Source organism: Seriola aureovittata, chromosome 5, assembly GCF_021018895.1.
Source record: "Seriola aureovittata isolate HTS-2021-v1 ecotype China chromosome 5, ASM2101889v1, whole genome shotgun sequence".
Classification (NCBI taxonomy): domain Eukaryota; kingdom Metazoa; phylum Chordata; class Actinopteri; order Carangiformes; family Carangidae; genus Seriola; species Seriola aureovittata.
In genome coordinates, this window is record NC_079368.1 from 17,956,984 (window position 1) to 17,975,219 (window position 18,236).

Genomic DNA, 18,236 nt, shown 5'->3' on the forward strand with positions numbered 1-18,236 from the left:
TTATTACACACCATCTTTTTGACCTACTTTATAGCAGCCTGATATATGACCCAGTATTCTCTTAGCATCCTTAGAGAATTCAAGCTGTTTTGGTTCGACTCGACAATAAGGCAAACTTATCAAACTGAAATAAATCATGTATAAATTATTTCCCGAGTCGTGATAAGTTGTTATATTGCAGACAGCAACAGTGGCCTCATTAATGTTGTTTTTCACTCCACAAAAACCCATTATTCTTTCAGCTCACTGGTGGAGTACAACTACGTACAAGTACTACATATTGCACTCAAGTAAAAATTTGAGGTACTTGAAGTTTATTTAAGTATTTACATATAAAAGGTCACATATTGTATAAAAAGGTAGATTTCCATGTCTTCTTTGATTATAAAGCAGGTCTAGGTTCTATTACTTTTGCTTCGATTATCAAAATAATTGCCGCTCAATCTTCTGAAGATCGACTAATTGTTTCAGCTTGAATAATATTTGTATTTTTCTTTTACACAGACTTCTCTTAAAAGACCTCCTGGTTTTAATAAGACGTCTTGTTTAAGGATACAGTCACTGTTTTCCACCTAATCAGCAGGAATTTCCATCAAGTCAGTAAAAAAAAAAAACTTCCCCTGATCTCCACATATGGCCTCTGTAAGCCTCTTAAAGCCCGAGGTCCTCAGACCAAAAGACCATCTACAAACCTGCTGCCAAGCCTGCGGTGCCCCCTGCTGGCGACTTTCATGCACTACCAGACTGTAGGTAAGTCAGTGTGTCATTGAGAGCAGACAGTGATATGAAAAACATTATCAGCAGCAGTGATTTATAAGGTTGTTTATTACTTTTATTATAGCTACAACCAGAGAGAGAGAGGAAACAGTCAAGACATGAAGGGAGGAGAGAAATGGTGACACAGCAAATACGTTAATTTATCACACTGAAAACAGCCCGAGTCCTCTGTGCTAACATGTAAATTTATTTTAATTAGTCTTTTATTATTTTGCTGAAGCTTTGTTTCATGGATCAGTAATTTCTGTATATTTGTCTATAATAAGTTTAATGTAAAGATATATGTGAAACGATACTGACTGACCAAGTATTGAAATTGAGGTTCAATGAAAGAAAAGCTGCATTTAAATTCTCCTGAATTTTAAGTATTCATTTTAGTTGTTGTTTTTTTTATGGTATTTATTTAAGTTTCATGTGTTTCAAAGATCAGCTGACCTGCTGTTCACTTCATGGCTAAAAGCCAAAAGAAAAAAAATAAGTCATCAAACTGACATCACTTACTTTCCACACATTGATAAATATACTGAATAATAATTTAACTGGCTTTCTGATTTAATTTGAAACTGTAACATGGATTTAAATATACAATAAACAAACTTAAAGAGCTGGACAAGTGTATCTCATATTATGAAGATTTTCAACACAGATAAACTTATTATTATTGTACAGATTTGAATAGAAATCTCTTTTTAGTGTGTACTTGCTGCACTGCTGCGGTACTTATGTAGAATAGCACTTTTTCTGTAACATTAGGCCAGGTGTCAACAGGCAGAAGAAAAATACAAATGCATGGTACTGAGGTCTTTTGGTGGGTGTTTCTTTTCAGAACAGGAGGTCGGTTCCTCTTGTGTTTTGTATATCATCATCTCCTCTGCGACCTTTCAGCAGTCTGTTCATAATCAGACTGAAACGTAACAGCCAGCATTTCTCCGTGGTGTGAACCGGCCGTTTTCAAGTTTAAAACCGATTTGTAATGATCAACATGTGATTTCAAATGACATCTACCTTTCAAAGCCCTTCACGGCTCTAAAATTGTAAACACATTGACAGTAGTTTGGAGATGAAACACACAAGTGTAGTAGAAGTGAAAGAGGGAGAAATCTTAGAGTGTGAGTTAGAAGTACTGTAGGTTTCTTCTTGAGCTCAGGTGGACAGGCGCTCAGTCGTCTCCTCCACAGATGGCCTTCACACAGTCCCCGTGGTCTCCCGACAGATCCGACTGCAGGACAAAACACAAACATCATGCCACACTGACCAGCACATGTTATATAACTAAACTATACAACACTAGGGAGTTTAACCAGTTTTAAATTCTTCCTTTTTTTAATTGGGATGTTGCTGTTTTTGTCCATATACTGAGCTAAGTGGAGAGTTTTGAGTACTTTCTGTTTTTAGGTCTTTTTGGGACGAGTCAAAGTGAAGTTTCAAGTGTGTCAGAGCAGACTGTATTTATAATGTTTGTTTTTGTTGTTTTTACATAACTAGGAGTTTGTTGTCCATTAGTGTCCAGGCCTTTCTATATTGTTCTGAGATTTTACCAGGTCTAACCGTGAGACTTTAAAGTTTTTGCTCCGAGTCTCAAGTCAAGTTGCGTCTCTGGAGAGTCTCAGGTAAATCAGTTCTCACAGCATATAAGTTAAAGTCAAGCGTCAAGTCCTTATTATTATTCATTTATTTTTGACTTAACTCTGCATCAAGTCCAAACCTTTAGTCTACAGGTCTGGTGCAACTTTTACCAGCTGGCAAAACTGAATTGTTTTGTTAACAATTCAACAACTACAGTTCCCATGAGTCTTAGCTATAGGCGCTCAATCAAAATCTCATGTGCGCTGTAGTCTTTTAAAAAGGTAAAAACAATTGCTTTAGTTTTACAAAGTGCTTCTATTTTTAGTCTAGTACTGAATCAACTTCAGCTAGTTTACTTAAGCTAGGCTAACTAGCTAACCCATAAGCTACAATAATGTAGCCTATATGAGGTTGTTTTAGGGTTTGCAATTTAACCTCCTCTTTAAATTTCCACTGAGCTTCATTATATCTACACACAGCCAGAAACCCGACGCTGGCATCCTACACTCACACAGCTTAACTGAGCCGGTCTCTGAGAAATGTTTGTGTGATTAAAACTCCCAGAGTCCCTCCCAATGATGGACAGATCATTTGTCAGAGAGGCTGGAGCAGAATACAAACTCACAGGCTACAGACAGAACTCACAGGTGGCTGGCTGCTGCTTCAGCTGGGGATTTACCGCCCTGGACACCTGAGTTGTCTTTTAATTTGCCTCTCGGGGCTACAACAGGTAACGTGGTGTCTTTTTTAAAAAATCTCCTATGAGCTTGATCAAGACTGGAGACCCAACCTGGGCAACCAGAAGATGCAAAATAAAGGGACTAGACAGAACACAAAACTTATTTGAGTGTTGTTTAAGGAATCGGCTTTCATCCTTTGCCAATAAACTGTTTTTGGAGTTAATGAGAGTTATAATAAATGATATGATAAAATGTTATTTGAAATGTCAGTGAAAGATTCTTGTGTCACATGAAGAGATGTTCTGGATCCTCTCCACTTCACACGGCTCCTGTCATCCAGCAGATTAGTCACTTTGTCTCGGTGCAGTGTTTGTGCGTCTCAGAGGACCTGCAGGCTCTTGCATAATTCAAAAATACTTGGCTTCACAGACATCAGAGCGGCTCGCCAAAGCAAATCAAGCCGTTTCAAATCGAGCTTCATTTAGGTCAGTGAGATCGCACTTCAAACTCTGACAATGGATCGGTCCTCAAGAGAGTCAGCTCAAAGAGGGCGGGATGAGTAAGATCAAATCTGAACATCAGAGTCCAGTTAAATCCTCTGATCACACTGGATTTGTAGTGAATTTTTGTTGTTGCAAAGTGCGTGCAGACTAAACCTACGGAAGGATCCTTTATCTGAATGAACTGGAATGAACCCGGTAACATCCTGGTTACTCCTGTAGAATATGACTTAATCCTCTCTAGGTCAAAAGAGATGCTCAAACTATAGAAAAAAGGAGGTCCTCACCTCGATGGCCGAGTGCAGCGAGTAGTCGTAGAGCTTTTTGAACTCCGCTCTGATGTCCATCAGATCGATCTCAGACCGACTCACCATGATCCGGTTCAGAGTCGACTCATCTGTTCCGCCGCCCTGAAAGCAGAATCAGCATCATTGGCACCACAGTTTACACTTGTTTTAGCTCCCCTCCCCCAAACTACCCCGTCACAACACTAGCGTCTCAAAAAAACATTTACTAGAATTTGTAACTTTGAATATTTTAGATGACGGGAGGCAGAAATGTATATTTATTTATTATCATAATTCAGATATGTACAATTACAGTAGGCTTGGGTGATATCTGATACAGTCCAGCCCAAATATCACAATATCATCTGTATCTTATCATTGTATTATTTTCTGTTTCTTTTTTTTTTTCTTTTAATAATACATAATCGTATTATTGTATTTTATATTTCAGATATAATCGATGCTGCCACTGAACAGCAGTGCAAAGCTCTATTCCTCACATGCCAAGGTCCAATATGCAGTAAACACAGCAGTGAAATGAGAGTCGGACTCAGCAGCAGGACAGACTGTGCAAAACTGCAAAAATAAATACATTTAAAAAATCCCCCATATTATGAAAAATACTCATCGTGGGAAATATTCTGTGGTGTAGAGCTTTACACTTTCTGTTTATTTGATGCCATGGAACTGGATGTTGTATATTCTGTTTAGAAAAATCTTCAACTGACGCATGCGATAAAAACAATATATTCACCTTCATGCTCTCATGCAGACATTCTGCAAAGTAGGCCGGCACGCTTTTCACACATTTCACTGGAGAAGGAACAAGAAGGAAAAAAAATTGTAAACAACAACAACAACAAAAACAACAACAACAGCGGGACTTAAACAACGTTTCTACAAATATGAAGAAAAGATTTGAAAACGTACATTTTTGTTGCAAAAATATTTATTAGATCATTTTCAGTAAAGTCATAATTTACTGTTTTTAAATATCAAACAAAAAGTAAATTCCCTCTTGACATGAGACATACAACACATGACCAAAAATATGCGGACAACCTACCATTACTCCTGTATGTGGTTGTTGAACATGTATTAACTTGCTGATCTAACAGCCGCCGCTCTTCTGTGAGGACTTTTCACTAGATTTTGTCCACATACTTTTGGCCGGACATGTGTGGGCTGTAATCTGTTAGAATGAAAACATTCCAGGTGCTGTAGAGAGTATCAATATAGAGATTAACTGACCTATGGCGACCAGCAGCTCCTCCAGCTCTCCTGACATCTCTCCCTCGATGCTTTGCTGCAGGGTCTTTCCACTGATGATCTTATATTCAACAAGAGCTGCGCAAACAAGAGAAAAAACTCTCACTTTACATTTCCAATTATTGCAAATTGACCGTTATTGGTGAAAACACAATATTATTCTCATCTAGAATAAACACAATGTGGTTTAAATATGAAAACGTTACTCTGTCTGAGTTGAGGTATGCTGCTCTGGCAGAGGATGTCGATAAATTTAGATTCATCGGTGCCCCACTTGTTCTCTCCGGCATCGTAAAGAGTCTGGGGAGAAAAAAATGAAACGCCTAAAATGTATTCAACTCAAAGACAGACAATTACTGGTTGAATAGAACATTTTCCCAGTGAAACAAGTTGAACTATGCATCATACTGCACCTTGGCGTCTTCTTTTGCCTTCTCCACATCTACAGTGGTGCTCTCGTCCCTCTGGCCCTGCAAACAAAAAACAAAACTCTAACTTACATTAACTGACTCCTACAAAAATAGAATTATATATTATACAATACTTTTCTTTTCAATTTTTGTAGACATAATTCTGAATGCACTGTTCACAGTTTTCCTGTATGGTGTAATGACGGACCTCGGCCAGGAGGAGCAGCGCTTTGGAAAAGTCTCCGGAGAGTTCATCCCTCAGGGCCAGGGTCACCTGCGTCTCTGTTTCTGTGGAGGAAAAAAGATCCAAGATTCAACAGAGGACTGTGATGTTTGAAAAAAAGAACAACACCTTCACAGTAAAGTATCTATGAATCTAAAGAATGAAGCTGCTTTACCTTGCAAATAGACGTCACGCAGAGCTTTGATTTGTTGGTTGGATCTGGACGCGAAGATTTCAATCAAGGTGCTGTCTTCAGTTCCAGCTCCCTACAACAACACACAGAGTTATTTCACCACGAGGAGAAAACTGTCTGAACTGCGTTTACATCAAGAAGAAGAACAAAGAGATGAAGCAGGATACGAGTCAAGATCACTGAGACATCACATGGATCCGCTGTACTCCAAAAACAACACAAAGGAAGGAGGTTTGGGGCGATATCCAAAATATTATAACAATATAATATAATCATATTGTATTTTATGCTTCCTTTTGCAAAACTACAAAAATATCACATATGGCGGGAAATATAACGATATTCGAGATGATCACATATTGGCCCAAGTCTAAAAGAAAGTGACTAAATAAAGGCTGAATGAAAATCATGGGGATCAAATCTTTTAATAGTCGTTAGATTGAATTTCAAGTCGTACTGGACTACATTTATTTATTCATTATCAATTTATTAAGTCATTAAATAAAACTTCTAAAAGGGAGACAATGATGAAAGTGAGAAAAACTGACTTTCATGGCCCTCATCACTTCATGGCAGTCGTACGCCGCCGGAGGGGTGATGAGCGCCACCAGCAGGTCCTGTAAGTCGCCGTCGGTGTCACCTTTCAGGTCCTCCAGTAAAGTCTATGATGTAAAACGCAGCCCGTCAGTTTTCAAAACCGGCTGACACACCAACCACACCCATGCAAATATACGAACACACCCACACACACACACACACACACACACACACACACACACACATCTACACACACGCTTATTACCAGACCACAAACGTACAAAGTCAATTTAAAGCTGCACAAGAAAATCTTTTGGCGATTGAATCAAATCAGCGCAAAAAAACAGATGAAACAACACATTCTTTTTCCTAAAAAAAAAAAATTAATTCATTTCAGGACTGAGGCAGGCAACACCTGCCACCAAGAACGAGAAAAAATACTAGTTCATGACGTTGAGCGTGTTTGGAGAAACCTGTTCCTGCACAGGGTTAGGTTAAAGCCGTGACTCACTCTATTCAAACATGTTTCCTATGAGCACAGACTCATGTTTCAACACTAAATAACTGCCGACGGAGCAGCAGGGGACTGAGCTGTTTTGAAAGCCCTCATATATACAGCATATATATATATATATATATATATATATATATATAGATGTTTTCTGTAATTCACTGTGGGTAAATGACAACAGCAGCGATATCTTACTCTGCCAGTGGCTTCCTGATAAGCTTCGCAGATGAGCTGCCTCTGAGCGTTGCTTCGCTGCGTCAAAACGTCAATCAGGATCTTCTCTTTGGTGCCTGGGACAGTTTTAAAAAGGAAGTGGAGGAAATGTACATCAGTGAGTGAGAGGAGAGTTCATAGACTGTGATTTAACACCAGGAAACTTGTTTTACTCATGTTGTGGGGACATGAATCTGTTCACGCGCAATCACTTTGTGGGTGAAGTTATGAAGGTTAGGGTGAGGGTTGTGTGTGTGTGTGTGTGTGTGTGTGTGTGTGTGTGTGTGTTTCTTTACCAAGTCCTTCAATGGCCTCCTTCAGGGCCTCGGCATCTTCTCCTGCATTAAAGCCAGCTTTGGGCGTGATGGTTCCTCTCTCTCCAGACTGAGGAGACATTCAGTGACATTCATTTATCAGTTTTATATGTTTTTCTTTCCCCCTCCGTTTCATCATTTGTGGAATAATAAATGTCACAGTAAAAGCCTGGAACCAGTGCAAAGTCTGAGTCGGACCTACTTTTGCTGAGAAGGAGGAGGGAGAATCCACGAGACCCTCCAGGTCATCCTGCAGAATGTTTATCAGTTCGGTTTAAAACGTACGATCAGTAAATAAAAAACCTCATTAAAAAGAATTAAAAACTTGTCTCACCCATAAAGACGCCATGATGACAACACAAAGTTCTTCTGTAGAGAAAAAAAAACAAAACATTTTCATACGACTTCTTGTTATTTTTTGATTTATATTGACAAGCTCATATTAACGCCTTTTGTTCCTCCACCAAACTACATTCATGAAACAGCACATTTTCAACTCGAACCACATGTTTACATTCTAGTACTCAAGTGAGTTTACCATAGCAATTTTATTTATTCTTAAATTTATCCGTGCACTTTGAGGCTGCCGTATAAAAACTGAAGTCTTTAAAATAATTAAAATACTAGTTATCTCAAGTTAATCTTCAACAAAATCTTAAACTTCCTCTGTAGAGGAGTAATGTGTGATATGATTTCTTTTCTAACTGTAGCTGTAAAACATCTGTCTGTAAAATGTAGCAGAGGATCAAACATCCTAGTCAAGCTGACACATCTACACTGTGTGTGTGTGTGTGTGTCTATAAACCACCCCCCCCCCCCGAAAATACGACCGGAAATAATGTGACACACGGATGCTACAGGAGACAGACACATAACATGGTAAAATACAAGTAACCACAGGTAAACACAGGGAGAAAACTGGCTCGTTTGGTGAAATAAAAGGAAATAATAATAAAAAAAAATTGTCAGTAAGCGCCACTGCGACACTTTCTTATGAGAACAGAATGAATAGACTTAAGTTTGTGCTCAGGTGATGATGCCTTCAGAAGAAAAATAATCATTTTCGTACAAACTTTTAACTCCAAAGAATCAAAGATGGAGCTGAAACATTAAAAGTTCATTTACAAACTAAGAAACTGCAGAAAATCTCACCTGGAGTTCTTGTTTTTGCCTGAACCGGACACGTCTCCCGCCACTCCTTCAGTCTCTGCGGAAACTGGGAGATCCACCTGAGGAGTCATCTGACCACGCCCACTCCGCACAGGGAGGTGTGGCCTTCAGGGGCGGCTCGTAAACTTTAAATATGACCTTTAGAGCAATTAAATCGCCTTTTATATGAAACACAGTAGTTGTCATTTTTCAATTACTCATGCTGATGTATTTAAGGCTCGGTTATTGTTTGGTTTCTCTTTTCTAATTTGCCATTTTCCTCTTTATACTTGTTCTGTTTTATCAATGTGGCATTTTCTTTTTTGAGCTGTCTATAGATTTAATTTTGATTAATATTAGAATCAATTTTATTGGTAGTTTTACAGCTGATTCTACTTCACATTCATTTTTCCATTCTTTCAATGATAAAAGTTCGTGTGAAATATTAAATATGAGTTTTAGATAAAGGTTTTGGTGGAAAATGAGAAATAAAGAAATAATGTGAAAGAGGATTAAGAGTTTCATAAGATTAAAGATTGGAACAACCTTCCGATATCACCTGTTGATGTGTTATTTAGTGGAAGCTCTTAAAGATACAGAACAACAACTGAAGTAAACCAACTTTCCCTTTAATCCTCAGATTTTATTTGGATTCAAGACATGTCCTCAGCATTGTAAAGAGTTAAATAGGCATTTGGATTTAAATTTAGAAATCCATCCTGCACACAAAAATTAAAACCACTTATACTTTTTAAAGATAAATGTTACGTGTCAGTTTCAGACAGAATTCCCACTTTCTCTGTCCCTAAATGTCACTTGCCCTTACACTCAACACTCAAATTTGACATTAAGCCAGCACATGTATAAAATGATAAAATATCTGTATAAAAATCTTCAAGTTAGTTTCTTCTTCAGCAGCTGAACAGAAAAAATGAGCCAAAATAAACGTTAAATACGGGGCAGTAGCATGTTTCAGAATTTTTTTTTATTACTAAAAAAGGCACCAAATACAGGCATCATATTGATAGCATCATAGTTATTTTCCACAAAATGATAGCACCAAAAAAATATAATGTTATTTCCCAGAATTCCCCCGTTCCGATGTCGTTTGATAGGCACAGTTGAAAGAAGACAGGAGGTGAATCAAAGAGACGAATGGAGAGAAACGATTTGTTTTTCTTTTGCAGTGCTCTCCCACCAGTGTCATACACTTTAAAAAAAAAACAATTAAAAATTACAGTAACCTTAACATCATGGGTACATCAGTAGCTGAGCGTAACATAATATATCATAAGAGGGTACGATAGTAATACATAAATGAAGAAAAGAGTGAGATGTGAGTGGGTTTTGTGTCTTTGGGCAGAACGAAGGCAGCTAGACGCACATCTCTTACAAAATACATCATTTAAAAAGTGATTCTTTTTTCATTAGAACAGGAGTAAGGCGAAAGCGCTCAGTCGTGCGGACGGGATCGAAACTTTTGCTCTGGCGTCGGATTTCTGTTACAATCACGTGGAAATTTTCACTTTTCTCGCTCTTGGGAGAGAAAAAAAAAAAAGAAAGAAAAAGAAAACACTTTGGATGATTCGCTTTGAGATTCATGAGGAAAATACTGCATGGCACTTATAATATTGGCAGCTGTCAGAGTACGAACAAAAAAAAAAAAAAAAAGGGAAGAGTTATCTGTTTGTTCAACGTGACAGTACAAATATCTCTAAATAAGGCGTGACATACACTTTTTTAATAATGTAATAAAAAAAAAAGGTCCTGCTCATGAGGGAAGGATTAACAAAAGTTATGGCATAATTGCACTTGAAAAGTTATCATTCATTTGTGTTATTATTTACACTCCGCACTCATTCCGCCTCAGGCCATAGCAGCACACCGTGCCTGCTTAATACTTTTCACAGGAAGTCAGAAGCAGCTGATGCAGAAGTCGCTCGAGTTAATTTTGACCGAAGGATAACGGGAAAAAAAAACTTCTACCCCAGCTACCGCCTCAGCGGTGGTGGCGTTTAATAGCAGTGACGTGACTGGATACAGCAGAGAAGCGACTTTGTACGAAACAATCACCAGTGTCTGAGCTACCTGTCACCATTTTGGTGCTAAAGAAGGACGCGGACGTCAAGTAAAACAGCGATGAGAAGAAGGAGAGTCCGGATGATGGGATGCAGATGTTTTGGCTGTTTCATGCAGCTGACTGGTTCGTGGATTCCTGAGGTAGCCCAGTTGTGAAATGATTAAAACGCCGTGTAGCTGTCTGCACTTCACACTCTTCCCTTTTTCAAAGTGGTATAAAAATACATTAACAAACATCTCGCTCCTTAAGTACAAACTTTCTTTTAGAAAATACCTTTTTTTATTTTTTTATTTTTACTTCCCTCTTCCTCCTCCTCCTCCTCCTCCTGATCTTCACCTCTTCCTCTAATCTTCCTCGTCAGTCTTTCAGACCTCAGTGCCGTCGTTGAGGTTGTTGTGGAGTTTGACCTCCAGGTTGACCTGTTTGACCTTGGCCTTGCTGTTGGCTTCCTGGTTGCGGTTGAGGATGTTGATGTTCCTCACCGTGCAGTGTTTGGTGCTGAAGTTCTTCTCCACACACTTGTCCATGCACACCTCCACCTTGGTGTTGAGCGGATACTCCTCGTAGACTTTCTGTGACTTCTTGGTCTTCTTCTTGGCCGACCGTCGGCAGCGGCGGAACAGGAAGCAGGAGGCCAGCAGCACCAGGACGAGCAGGGTGACGGCGGCCACGCCCCCGCCCACCGAGCTGCCCACGTGGGCGTTGAAGGTGGCGGAGGGCCCGGCCTCCAGGCGGAGCGACTTCATGTTGGTGCCATTCTTCACCTGGTCGCCCTCATTGTCATAGATGAGCGACTCGTCGAGCGTCAGGCGCCCGCTGCGGTCCACCAGGTCGCGTTTGGGGCGGCTCAGCTGATAGGTCACTGAGCGCTGAATCCTGGGGCTGGACCGCGACTCTGGGCTGATCACATAAATCACCTGCAGGTACCACTGGTGCCCCGCCTCCACCTGTCAATCAACAGAGAGAGAGAGAGAGAAGAAAAAGGGCATTAGCTAGTGACGGACTCTGATTAATTATAAACGGTGAGTGGGATGAATTTATATCGAGCTTCTTCTTCTTCTTTAATCGACCGCTCAAAGCACTTGATGAATGTATGTCTCGTTCACACATACATTCACACACACTCTCTGGAGGAGCCAGGGGTCTTAAAACTGAAATCAGGTCCGTAACAATCTGAGAGATGTTAAGTCTATATCTATGGGAAATTAAATTCAGAAAGATAAAGTTTAAAGCAACATCAGTCACATCAGGTGACCCCACACACCTTGTAGAGGGCGTCGACCTTCATCGTGAAGCCGTCGACGCCCGGCATGGCCGTCATGGACTGCAGCTCGGGGAGGTCTGAGGCCAGGTGAGCCTCGAAGGGAACATCGTGGAAGAATCTGTCGCACACGTCCGGCTGTTTACGATCCTGCACAGGGGAAACGTGAAGAGAGAAAAGAACTTATCAGAGCTCCGAGCAGCTGGAGACGAGTTCAGCGGCAGGTGTTTGGAAAATTCAGCTTTGCTCACTAAAGTGGCGATGTTCAGGTGCAGCCGTGTTGCTTATTAGATTTAGGGATTGAGAAGCTGCAGGACAAACGCACGATGGTTTGTTACCGGCGACTGATTTGCATGGAGAAGAAGGTCAGTGATTTAAATAACCCAAAGTCTTTGAATATCTTTGAAAAAATAATCAGGTGCCGAGGGCCGGACTGGTCAGACTGGTGGGACTGGTCAGACTGGTGTGGCAGGTACATTACAGGAGGAATATTAGGTCATAAGCAAGACGACAATGAGACGTGACATGAGTCTGCTGTTGTACTGATGGAGTGAACGCTGTGGAGACACATTATACCACATTTCATCATGAAAATAATTCATGATCTACTTTTTTCCCCAGCCTTTATTTGGTAACACAGTCTGAATCCTCAACATGTTCGTGCTTAATATTTAATCATGGTGCTGGTAATGATATTTCCCCCCAGGTCAGCGGACATGTCATGCATTTTGAATACAGCTCTTCGATCAGGAGCCACAGAGCAGGGTACACAAACAAACACCAGTACCAGCAGCAGGAAGCGATGCTTCAGGTGCTTGTTGGGCTGGATGCAGCCGTACTGCGGCCCCTCGTTGTACAGCGTCCCGGTGGGGTCGAAGAAGGGGACGTATCCGTCGCGGCCGGTGCAGAGGTAAACCTTCTCCAGCTGCAGCTTGTAGGCTGCGTTCAGGTTCTGCTCAGGGTTCCAGAGCACCCTGCCGTACAGCGTCTGACCTGCAGAGGGCAGCAGAGGGACAGGTTTTCAGAAAGATATTTTTGAGTTTGTGCTGTGAGAAAGACTCAAACCTGAACCTGAACTGTGACTTATCCAAGTGTGCTGTCCAGTAAATTTTATCTGTGTTTTATGAATTCAAAAATCATCTGTTATATTATAAAAATGTGGAAACAACAGTACAGAAAAAATAGAAAGAGGAGTACGGCAGAAAGGAACAAGAAGCAGCTTGTGGTTCCTCAATAAGAATCTCTAAATCTCTGTTTGAGGAAGTTCTGTTTGGAGTGAGTGAACGTCCCGTCATACCCATGGAGAAAGCTCCCTTGTAGTCCATCTCAGCCATAGAGACGTCGGTGGCGGCCGGGTCCATCATGAACACCTTCTCGTTGTTACACAGCTGGAACTCCGTGTTGAGGGAGTAAACCACGGGAACGGGCCGGTTGGTCTGCTGGAAGGCGATCGGCACCAGGAACCTGACGAAGCGCAACACAGACAAACAATAGTTCAAGGTTCAGCTTCAGGTTACCAGCTGTTACTTCCTGTGACAGACGTATCACGACTCTCCACAGCTGTGCGGCGTGCAGGCCGTGACGGGACTTACTTCTCGGGAGCGTGAGCCGTGCAGGACAGAGGTTTGTCCCCGGGGTCGATCCAAGGCTGAGTGGGCTGCACGGTGCAGGGGATCAGGAAGACGGTGTACTCTCCTGAATAGTCCTTCCTGTTGAAGGACACACATTAAGACAGCATGAGGTACGGTGAGGCGGAGTTTTCAGCCGGCGCACCCGCCCTCCGGCTGCATGGATGTGAGTGGATGGACTGACCTGCTGTAGGAGCTGGTCGCCCTCCACAGCTGGTACGGCGAGTCAAAGGTCTGAGCGCTCCACAGCAACTGCATGTCGAACTCGATGCCTCCGAGGTGGTCGGGGGCCATCAGGCGGGACTTGTGGCCTGGCAGAGTGTGGTGTTCAGGGACAAACTGACCTGGAGGAGGAAACACGGACAAATAAATTGTGTTTTTATTCCAGTGAAGCAGCTAGAATTTGTTGTATTAATACAATAACAGGCCGCTTCTAAATGAAAACCATGTAAATAAGGACTCATCATGGCTGCTGCAGCTAGAACAGGTAAATCCTGTGAACTGACCTCTGAACTTGGCGTGCGTTTTGAACTCAATCACCAGTCGTCCATCCTCTCTGATGTAGATCCTGATGATCTGCAGTCTGGCCGAGAGGACGCTGTCAGTCTGGATACCTGCACATGTAAAGCACCAGCCGAGGAGGCCGGAGGTCAGGGCAAGGTCACCTGTCTTATATCCAACACAACTACAAGGGACTGCACACAGCATAGGCAAAAACCACAATATACTTATATACCACTGATTTTATGTACAAATCCCACTTCAAAGTTCACGTGCACTGAACTTCCTCTGCTCAGTATTCACTATAACTTGAGATTTCTGTATTTACAGTAGCTACAGTAAATGTTCTCATAATTACTTCGTTGAGACTCTACATATATTGTCAAACTGATCCAGGAGAAATGCATGATGGGAGACTCGGACTGACTTTACATTTTTGATTTGCTCATAAAAAAACATGCACAGTTTTCCAGGTGTTTGCTGTGTCCGGTCCTGACCTGTCCTCCAGAGCACGGTGTCGTAGAAGAAAGAGAACTCCATCTCGGTGTGATGCTCCAGAGATGCCCAGCCTCTCGGCGCCGTCACGTAGATGTAAGACACATAGAGAGGAACCTGCACCGTCAGGAAGGACTGAGCCGAGTCCCGAACCTGGAAGAACAACAGCGTGTTTTGATGTTGGTTCTGAAGTAAAGTTTGATCAAAACTTTGTCTATGGAGGGCAGGTTGGGAAAACTACTCCGTTGAGGCGTCTACTTCTGATCTTCTTAACCTTAAGTTACGCAATGATTTTCTCACACTCATACATGGCGGTCACAGAAAGTACCTGGAAGTCGGCGGTGACGGAGCCGCTGCAGACATCGATGAGCTCCGTCATGTCGTAGTAGGCGTCGAAGGTCCAGATGCAGCTCTTGAGGTTGAGGTGCTTGTAGAGCTGGATGCTCTTAGCCTCCCGGATGTTGGGGTTGAACTGGTAAGGGCGGTCATAGCCCGGCCCCAGAGAGATGCTGTCGTAGGATACGTCATCCAGGAACCCGGATTCTGTGGAGGAAGGTTGTCAAAGGTCACATTAGCTGAAACACATCTAACAACATGGAAAAGAAAATATCATCTCTGTTTCAGGTCTCAGTGGAGCTCTGATGTTAGGAAGGATTCACAGCATGTCCACGTGTGCGTCTGCGACTCACCGGAGAGACCCTGCAGGTCTTTGAGGGTGACCAGGTTGGAGCAGACGTGCTGCTGCCTATAGATGGACTCTGACAGCAGGAAGTGCAGGTTGTGCAGAGGCATGGTGGACACCAGGGGGAGCATGCCATCCTGATGGGGGATCTGCACTGAGATATGGATCCTGCACGGGGACAAACAGAGCAGAGAGAGAAAAGGCGTCAACAAACAAAACACCCGAGTTTCGGTCACACTGTCCAACCGCCTGCCACTCACCGGTTGGGGTGCTCCTTGTGCTTGACATCCAGGTATTTGAGCGTGGCGATGAAGGACTGGGCCTGGAAGCCTCTGGCGGTTCCCGTGGTAACAGGCGTGTGGCAGATGGAGCCCTCTGTGCCGATGGTGGCGATGTTGCTCCTCAGCGGCGTTCCGAGGTGACCGGCTTTATCCCTGGCCTGAGCCACGCAGCGGACATGGAAGCGGCGGCTGAAGTAAATACTGTCCAGGACCTGAAAAGAGACAGACACTTCAGCACCCACTGCTCTCTGCGTCCGGTGGAGCCCACTGAGAGTATTTCTCGCCCTACGTCGACTCACCATATGGTTGACGCTGGTATACGGGGTGGTGTCTGTGACCGTCTCGAACGGGGACCGGGCCCCGTTGGTGTCGGTGGGGGCCGCCACTTCCCAGGAGAAGTGAACTTGCGTCTGGTTGATCCCGGCCTCTTCGCAGCGCTCCCTCATCACAGAGTACTTGGGGTAGTGGGGGTCGCAGGGGGTGACGCAGACCAGAGGGTAACCGGGGGAGGGAGTCTTCTTGCTGCCTTCCTTGATCACCTCCTGGACGTGATCGTAGTCAGCGAGCGAGACCACCTGAGGAGGAAGGAGGATGGTTCACGATAGACTTAATATTTTCATGGCATGTGAACACAGCTGCACTGACGCATTTATTGTAAAAGCTTCTGGTGAAATGCATGCAAAATGTGGAAGCTGTAGACGATGCCTGAAGGAGAATCAACAGCCATGTTTAGTGCTGCTGTTTTGGAGTGGCTGGATATGTATTGTTTCTTGTTTCTAGCGCCAGGCTCTGTAAGTGCTACAAACATGTTGAACTGTCAGCGCTGAGGGAAACAGACAAAAGAATATACGTCCTTCATAAACCTGCACATCCTGTTCTAGTTTCTTCTGCTGCTCGTGCTTTATATCTCTGTGTTGTGTTGTTCTTATATAATAAGAGACAGACTGTGAGCTGTAGTTTCTGGTTGAACTGGTTGTATCACAGCCTCCAGTTTTTCATTTAAAGCACAGTAAACACTTAAAAGTTAACTTAAAGTTTTCTTACAATAGGCGGGGCAGGCAGGATGAGGCTGCCTGCAGCCTCCTGGTCCAGAATGGTCACTGTCGCCATAGTGATCTCCCCGAGCACCGCCTCCACGGGGTCATCAGGGCCGAGGACCAATGAGAAGGACTCGTGCCACTCCCTGTCCTCATTGGACAGGATCTCCACTTTGAACAGGATGTGGTCCATTCCTACCGAATGAAGAAACCAGAAGATATTTAGTGAAATGATCCCGCTCGTACTCGCTCCTCCAACATCCACAACAAAGAAGAATGTCTTTCTACGGACAAAGCAATGTCTGGAAATCAGCTGTTCTCATCAGCTGATTTGTCACATGATGGTTTTCGAGCCACTGACCCGGGGTGTATTTAAGCACTCGGCTCTTGGGGTTGTAGTCGACTCCAGACTGGGCCGATCCATCCCGGGTGCTGCAGCGGATCTTGGAGGTTCGGTCCAGATCCCCCCGACGGATCACCTTGATGTTCAACACCTCGATGCCGTCCGGCCCAGGAGGCTCTCTGACCTGATAGGACGCCTGCTCGAACTCGATGGTGGGAGCTGGAGGAAGATACAAAGATGTTACAATATATCTCATCATCAATGGTTAACGTTGCTTATGAACAAATAAACGAAGAAACAATAAGAAACATTTATTGCACAACGATTCAACCAAACCAAATTTTCAATAAGTTACATTAATAGGATTTATTTATATAGCACCATTCGGACACAAGGCAGTTCACAGTGCATTTAAAAAAATTGGATTTAAAAGACAATAAAAAGCAGCAATTTAAATGAGCTCTTCAGTAGACCTCATGTATTCAGGAAGCTTGTTCCAAAGGGGTGGGTGGGAGTGGGAGTGGGGACACAGCAACTAAAAAGCTGCTTCACCTCGCTTGGTTCTGATTCGGGGGAACACTGAGTGAACCTGATTGGTCTGGATGCTTCGTAGCGTACAACCGGATCAGAGATGCATTTAGGTGACAGGACACTGTGCTTCATAGACAAGTAGGAGGATTTGGAAATCTATCATTTGACAAACAGGAAGCCAGAGCTGTGGTTTAATGAATAACAACAGACAGAGAGAGATATAAAGATCACTGAGGTTTTTGTTTTTTTTTATAACCTGCATCATATTTGCAGTGAACACAGTGATATCTGACATCTGAAAAATACATTAGATCCTGTCCACATGCTGCTGGTACATAATGTATGCGGCAAACTTAAGCTTAATCGGTTCAGCACATGCTCGACTGGAGAATATGCACGTTGTTGTTCCACTAAACCATGATTTATGTTTTTCTCCTGCTGCATTAACAAAGACAAATTGACTTGATCCAGTTTTTCTACCTAAATAAATTAAAGAGCAACAGAAGTTCAGCGACATGACATCAGTGCATCAGCGTATCTGCTCTTTGTGGATCAGGAGTCGACTGTAGCTCCTGCTTACCGTCTTCATCGTTGGTGATGGTGATGGCGACGATGTCGTTAACGCCCACCATGGCGCCGCTCCAGTGGTCTCCCAGCGGCGTACCGAGGTGCACCTGGAACTCCTCCTCAGGCTCGAACACGGAGTCGTCATTGATGTGAACCGTGCAGTTCTTCACCTGGGAAACAAAAATAAAAACAAAGAATGAA

At 42.9% G+C, this 18,236-nt stretch overlaps 2 protein-coding genes across 2 annotated transcripts in view; both read right to left on the minus strand.

Moving 5' to 3' along the window:
* Positions 1 to 807: 807 nt before the first annotated feature.
* anxa3a (annexin A3a) lies at positions 808 to 8,708 on the minus strand. The gene is made up of 14 exons (XM_056375345.1): positions 8,633 to 8,708; positions 7,815 to 7,849; positions 7,683 to 7,730; positions 7,463 to 7,550; positions 7,149 to 7,243; positions 6,454 to 6,567; positions 5,888 to 5,978; positions 5,698 to 5,777; positions 5,493 to 5,549; positions 5,286 to 5,379; positions 5,062 to 5,157; positions 4,565 to 4,623; positions 3,811 to 3,933; positions 808 to 1,996 (listed from the first exon to the last, which is right to left on the minus strand). Exons 2-14 carry the CDS (start codon positions 7,827 to 7,829, stop codon positions 1,937 to 1,939), a joined length of 1,020 nt encoding a protein of 339 aa, XP_056231320.1. The 5' UTR covers positions 7,830 to 7,849; positions 8,633 to 8,708; the 3' UTR covers positions 808 to 1,936.
* Positions 8,709 to 9,595: 887 nt separating this feature from the next.
* The window catches only part of fras1 (Fraser extracellular matrix complex subunit 1), a 229,388-nt gene continuing 220,747 nt past the window's right edge, over positions 9,596 to 18,236 (minus strand). The window contains exons 59-73 of the mRNA XM_056375341.1: positions 18,049 to 18,205; positions 16,956 to 17,156; positions 16,602 to 16,789; positions 15,857 to 16,132; positions 15,537 to 15,769; positions 15,284 to 15,444; positions 14,923 to 15,137; positions 14,597 to 14,747; positions 14,105 to 14,212; positions 13,783 to 13,942; positions 13,563 to 13,679; positions 13,268 to 13,434; positions 12,758 to 12,963; positions 11,974 to 12,120; positions 9,596 to 11,656 (exon numbers count right to left, since the gene is read on the minus strand). Of these exons, the coding sequence (XP_056231316.1) occupies positions 11,075 to 11,656; positions 11,974 to 12,120; positions 12,758 to 12,963; positions 13,268 to 13,434; positions 13,563 to 13,679; positions 13,783 to 13,942; positions 14,105 to 14,212; positions 14,597 to 14,747; positions 14,923 to 15,137; positions 15,284 to 15,444; positions 15,537 to 15,769; positions 15,857 to 16,132; positions 16,602 to 16,789; positions 16,956 to 17,156; positions 18,049 to 18,205 (3,069 nt within the window). The 3' untranslated portion in view covers positions 9,596 to 11,074. The remainder of the gene's footprint in view (positions 11,657 to 11,973; positions 12,121 to 12,757; positions 12,964 to 13,267; positions 13,435 to 13,562; positions 13,680 to 13,782; positions 13,943 to 14,104; positions 14,213 to 14,596; positions 14,748 to 14,922; positions 15,138 to 15,283; positions 15,445 to 15,536; positions 15,770 to 15,856; positions 16,133 to 16,601; positions 16,790 to 16,955; positions 17,157 to 18,048; positions 18,206 to 18,236) is intronic.

Bases quoted from the DNA above. Each gene is read 5' to 3' on its own strand.
- anxa3a (XM_056375345.1), bottom strand. The intron at 7,551-7,682 runs GTAGGTCCGACT...ATGTCTCCTCAG, and splicing joins CCTCCTCCTTCTCAGCAAAA to TCTGGAGAGAGAGGAACCAT. The intron at 7,244-7,462 runs GTAAAGAAACAC...AAACTGTCCCAG, and splicing joins GGAGGCCATTGAAGGACTTG to GCACCAAAGAGAAGATCCTG.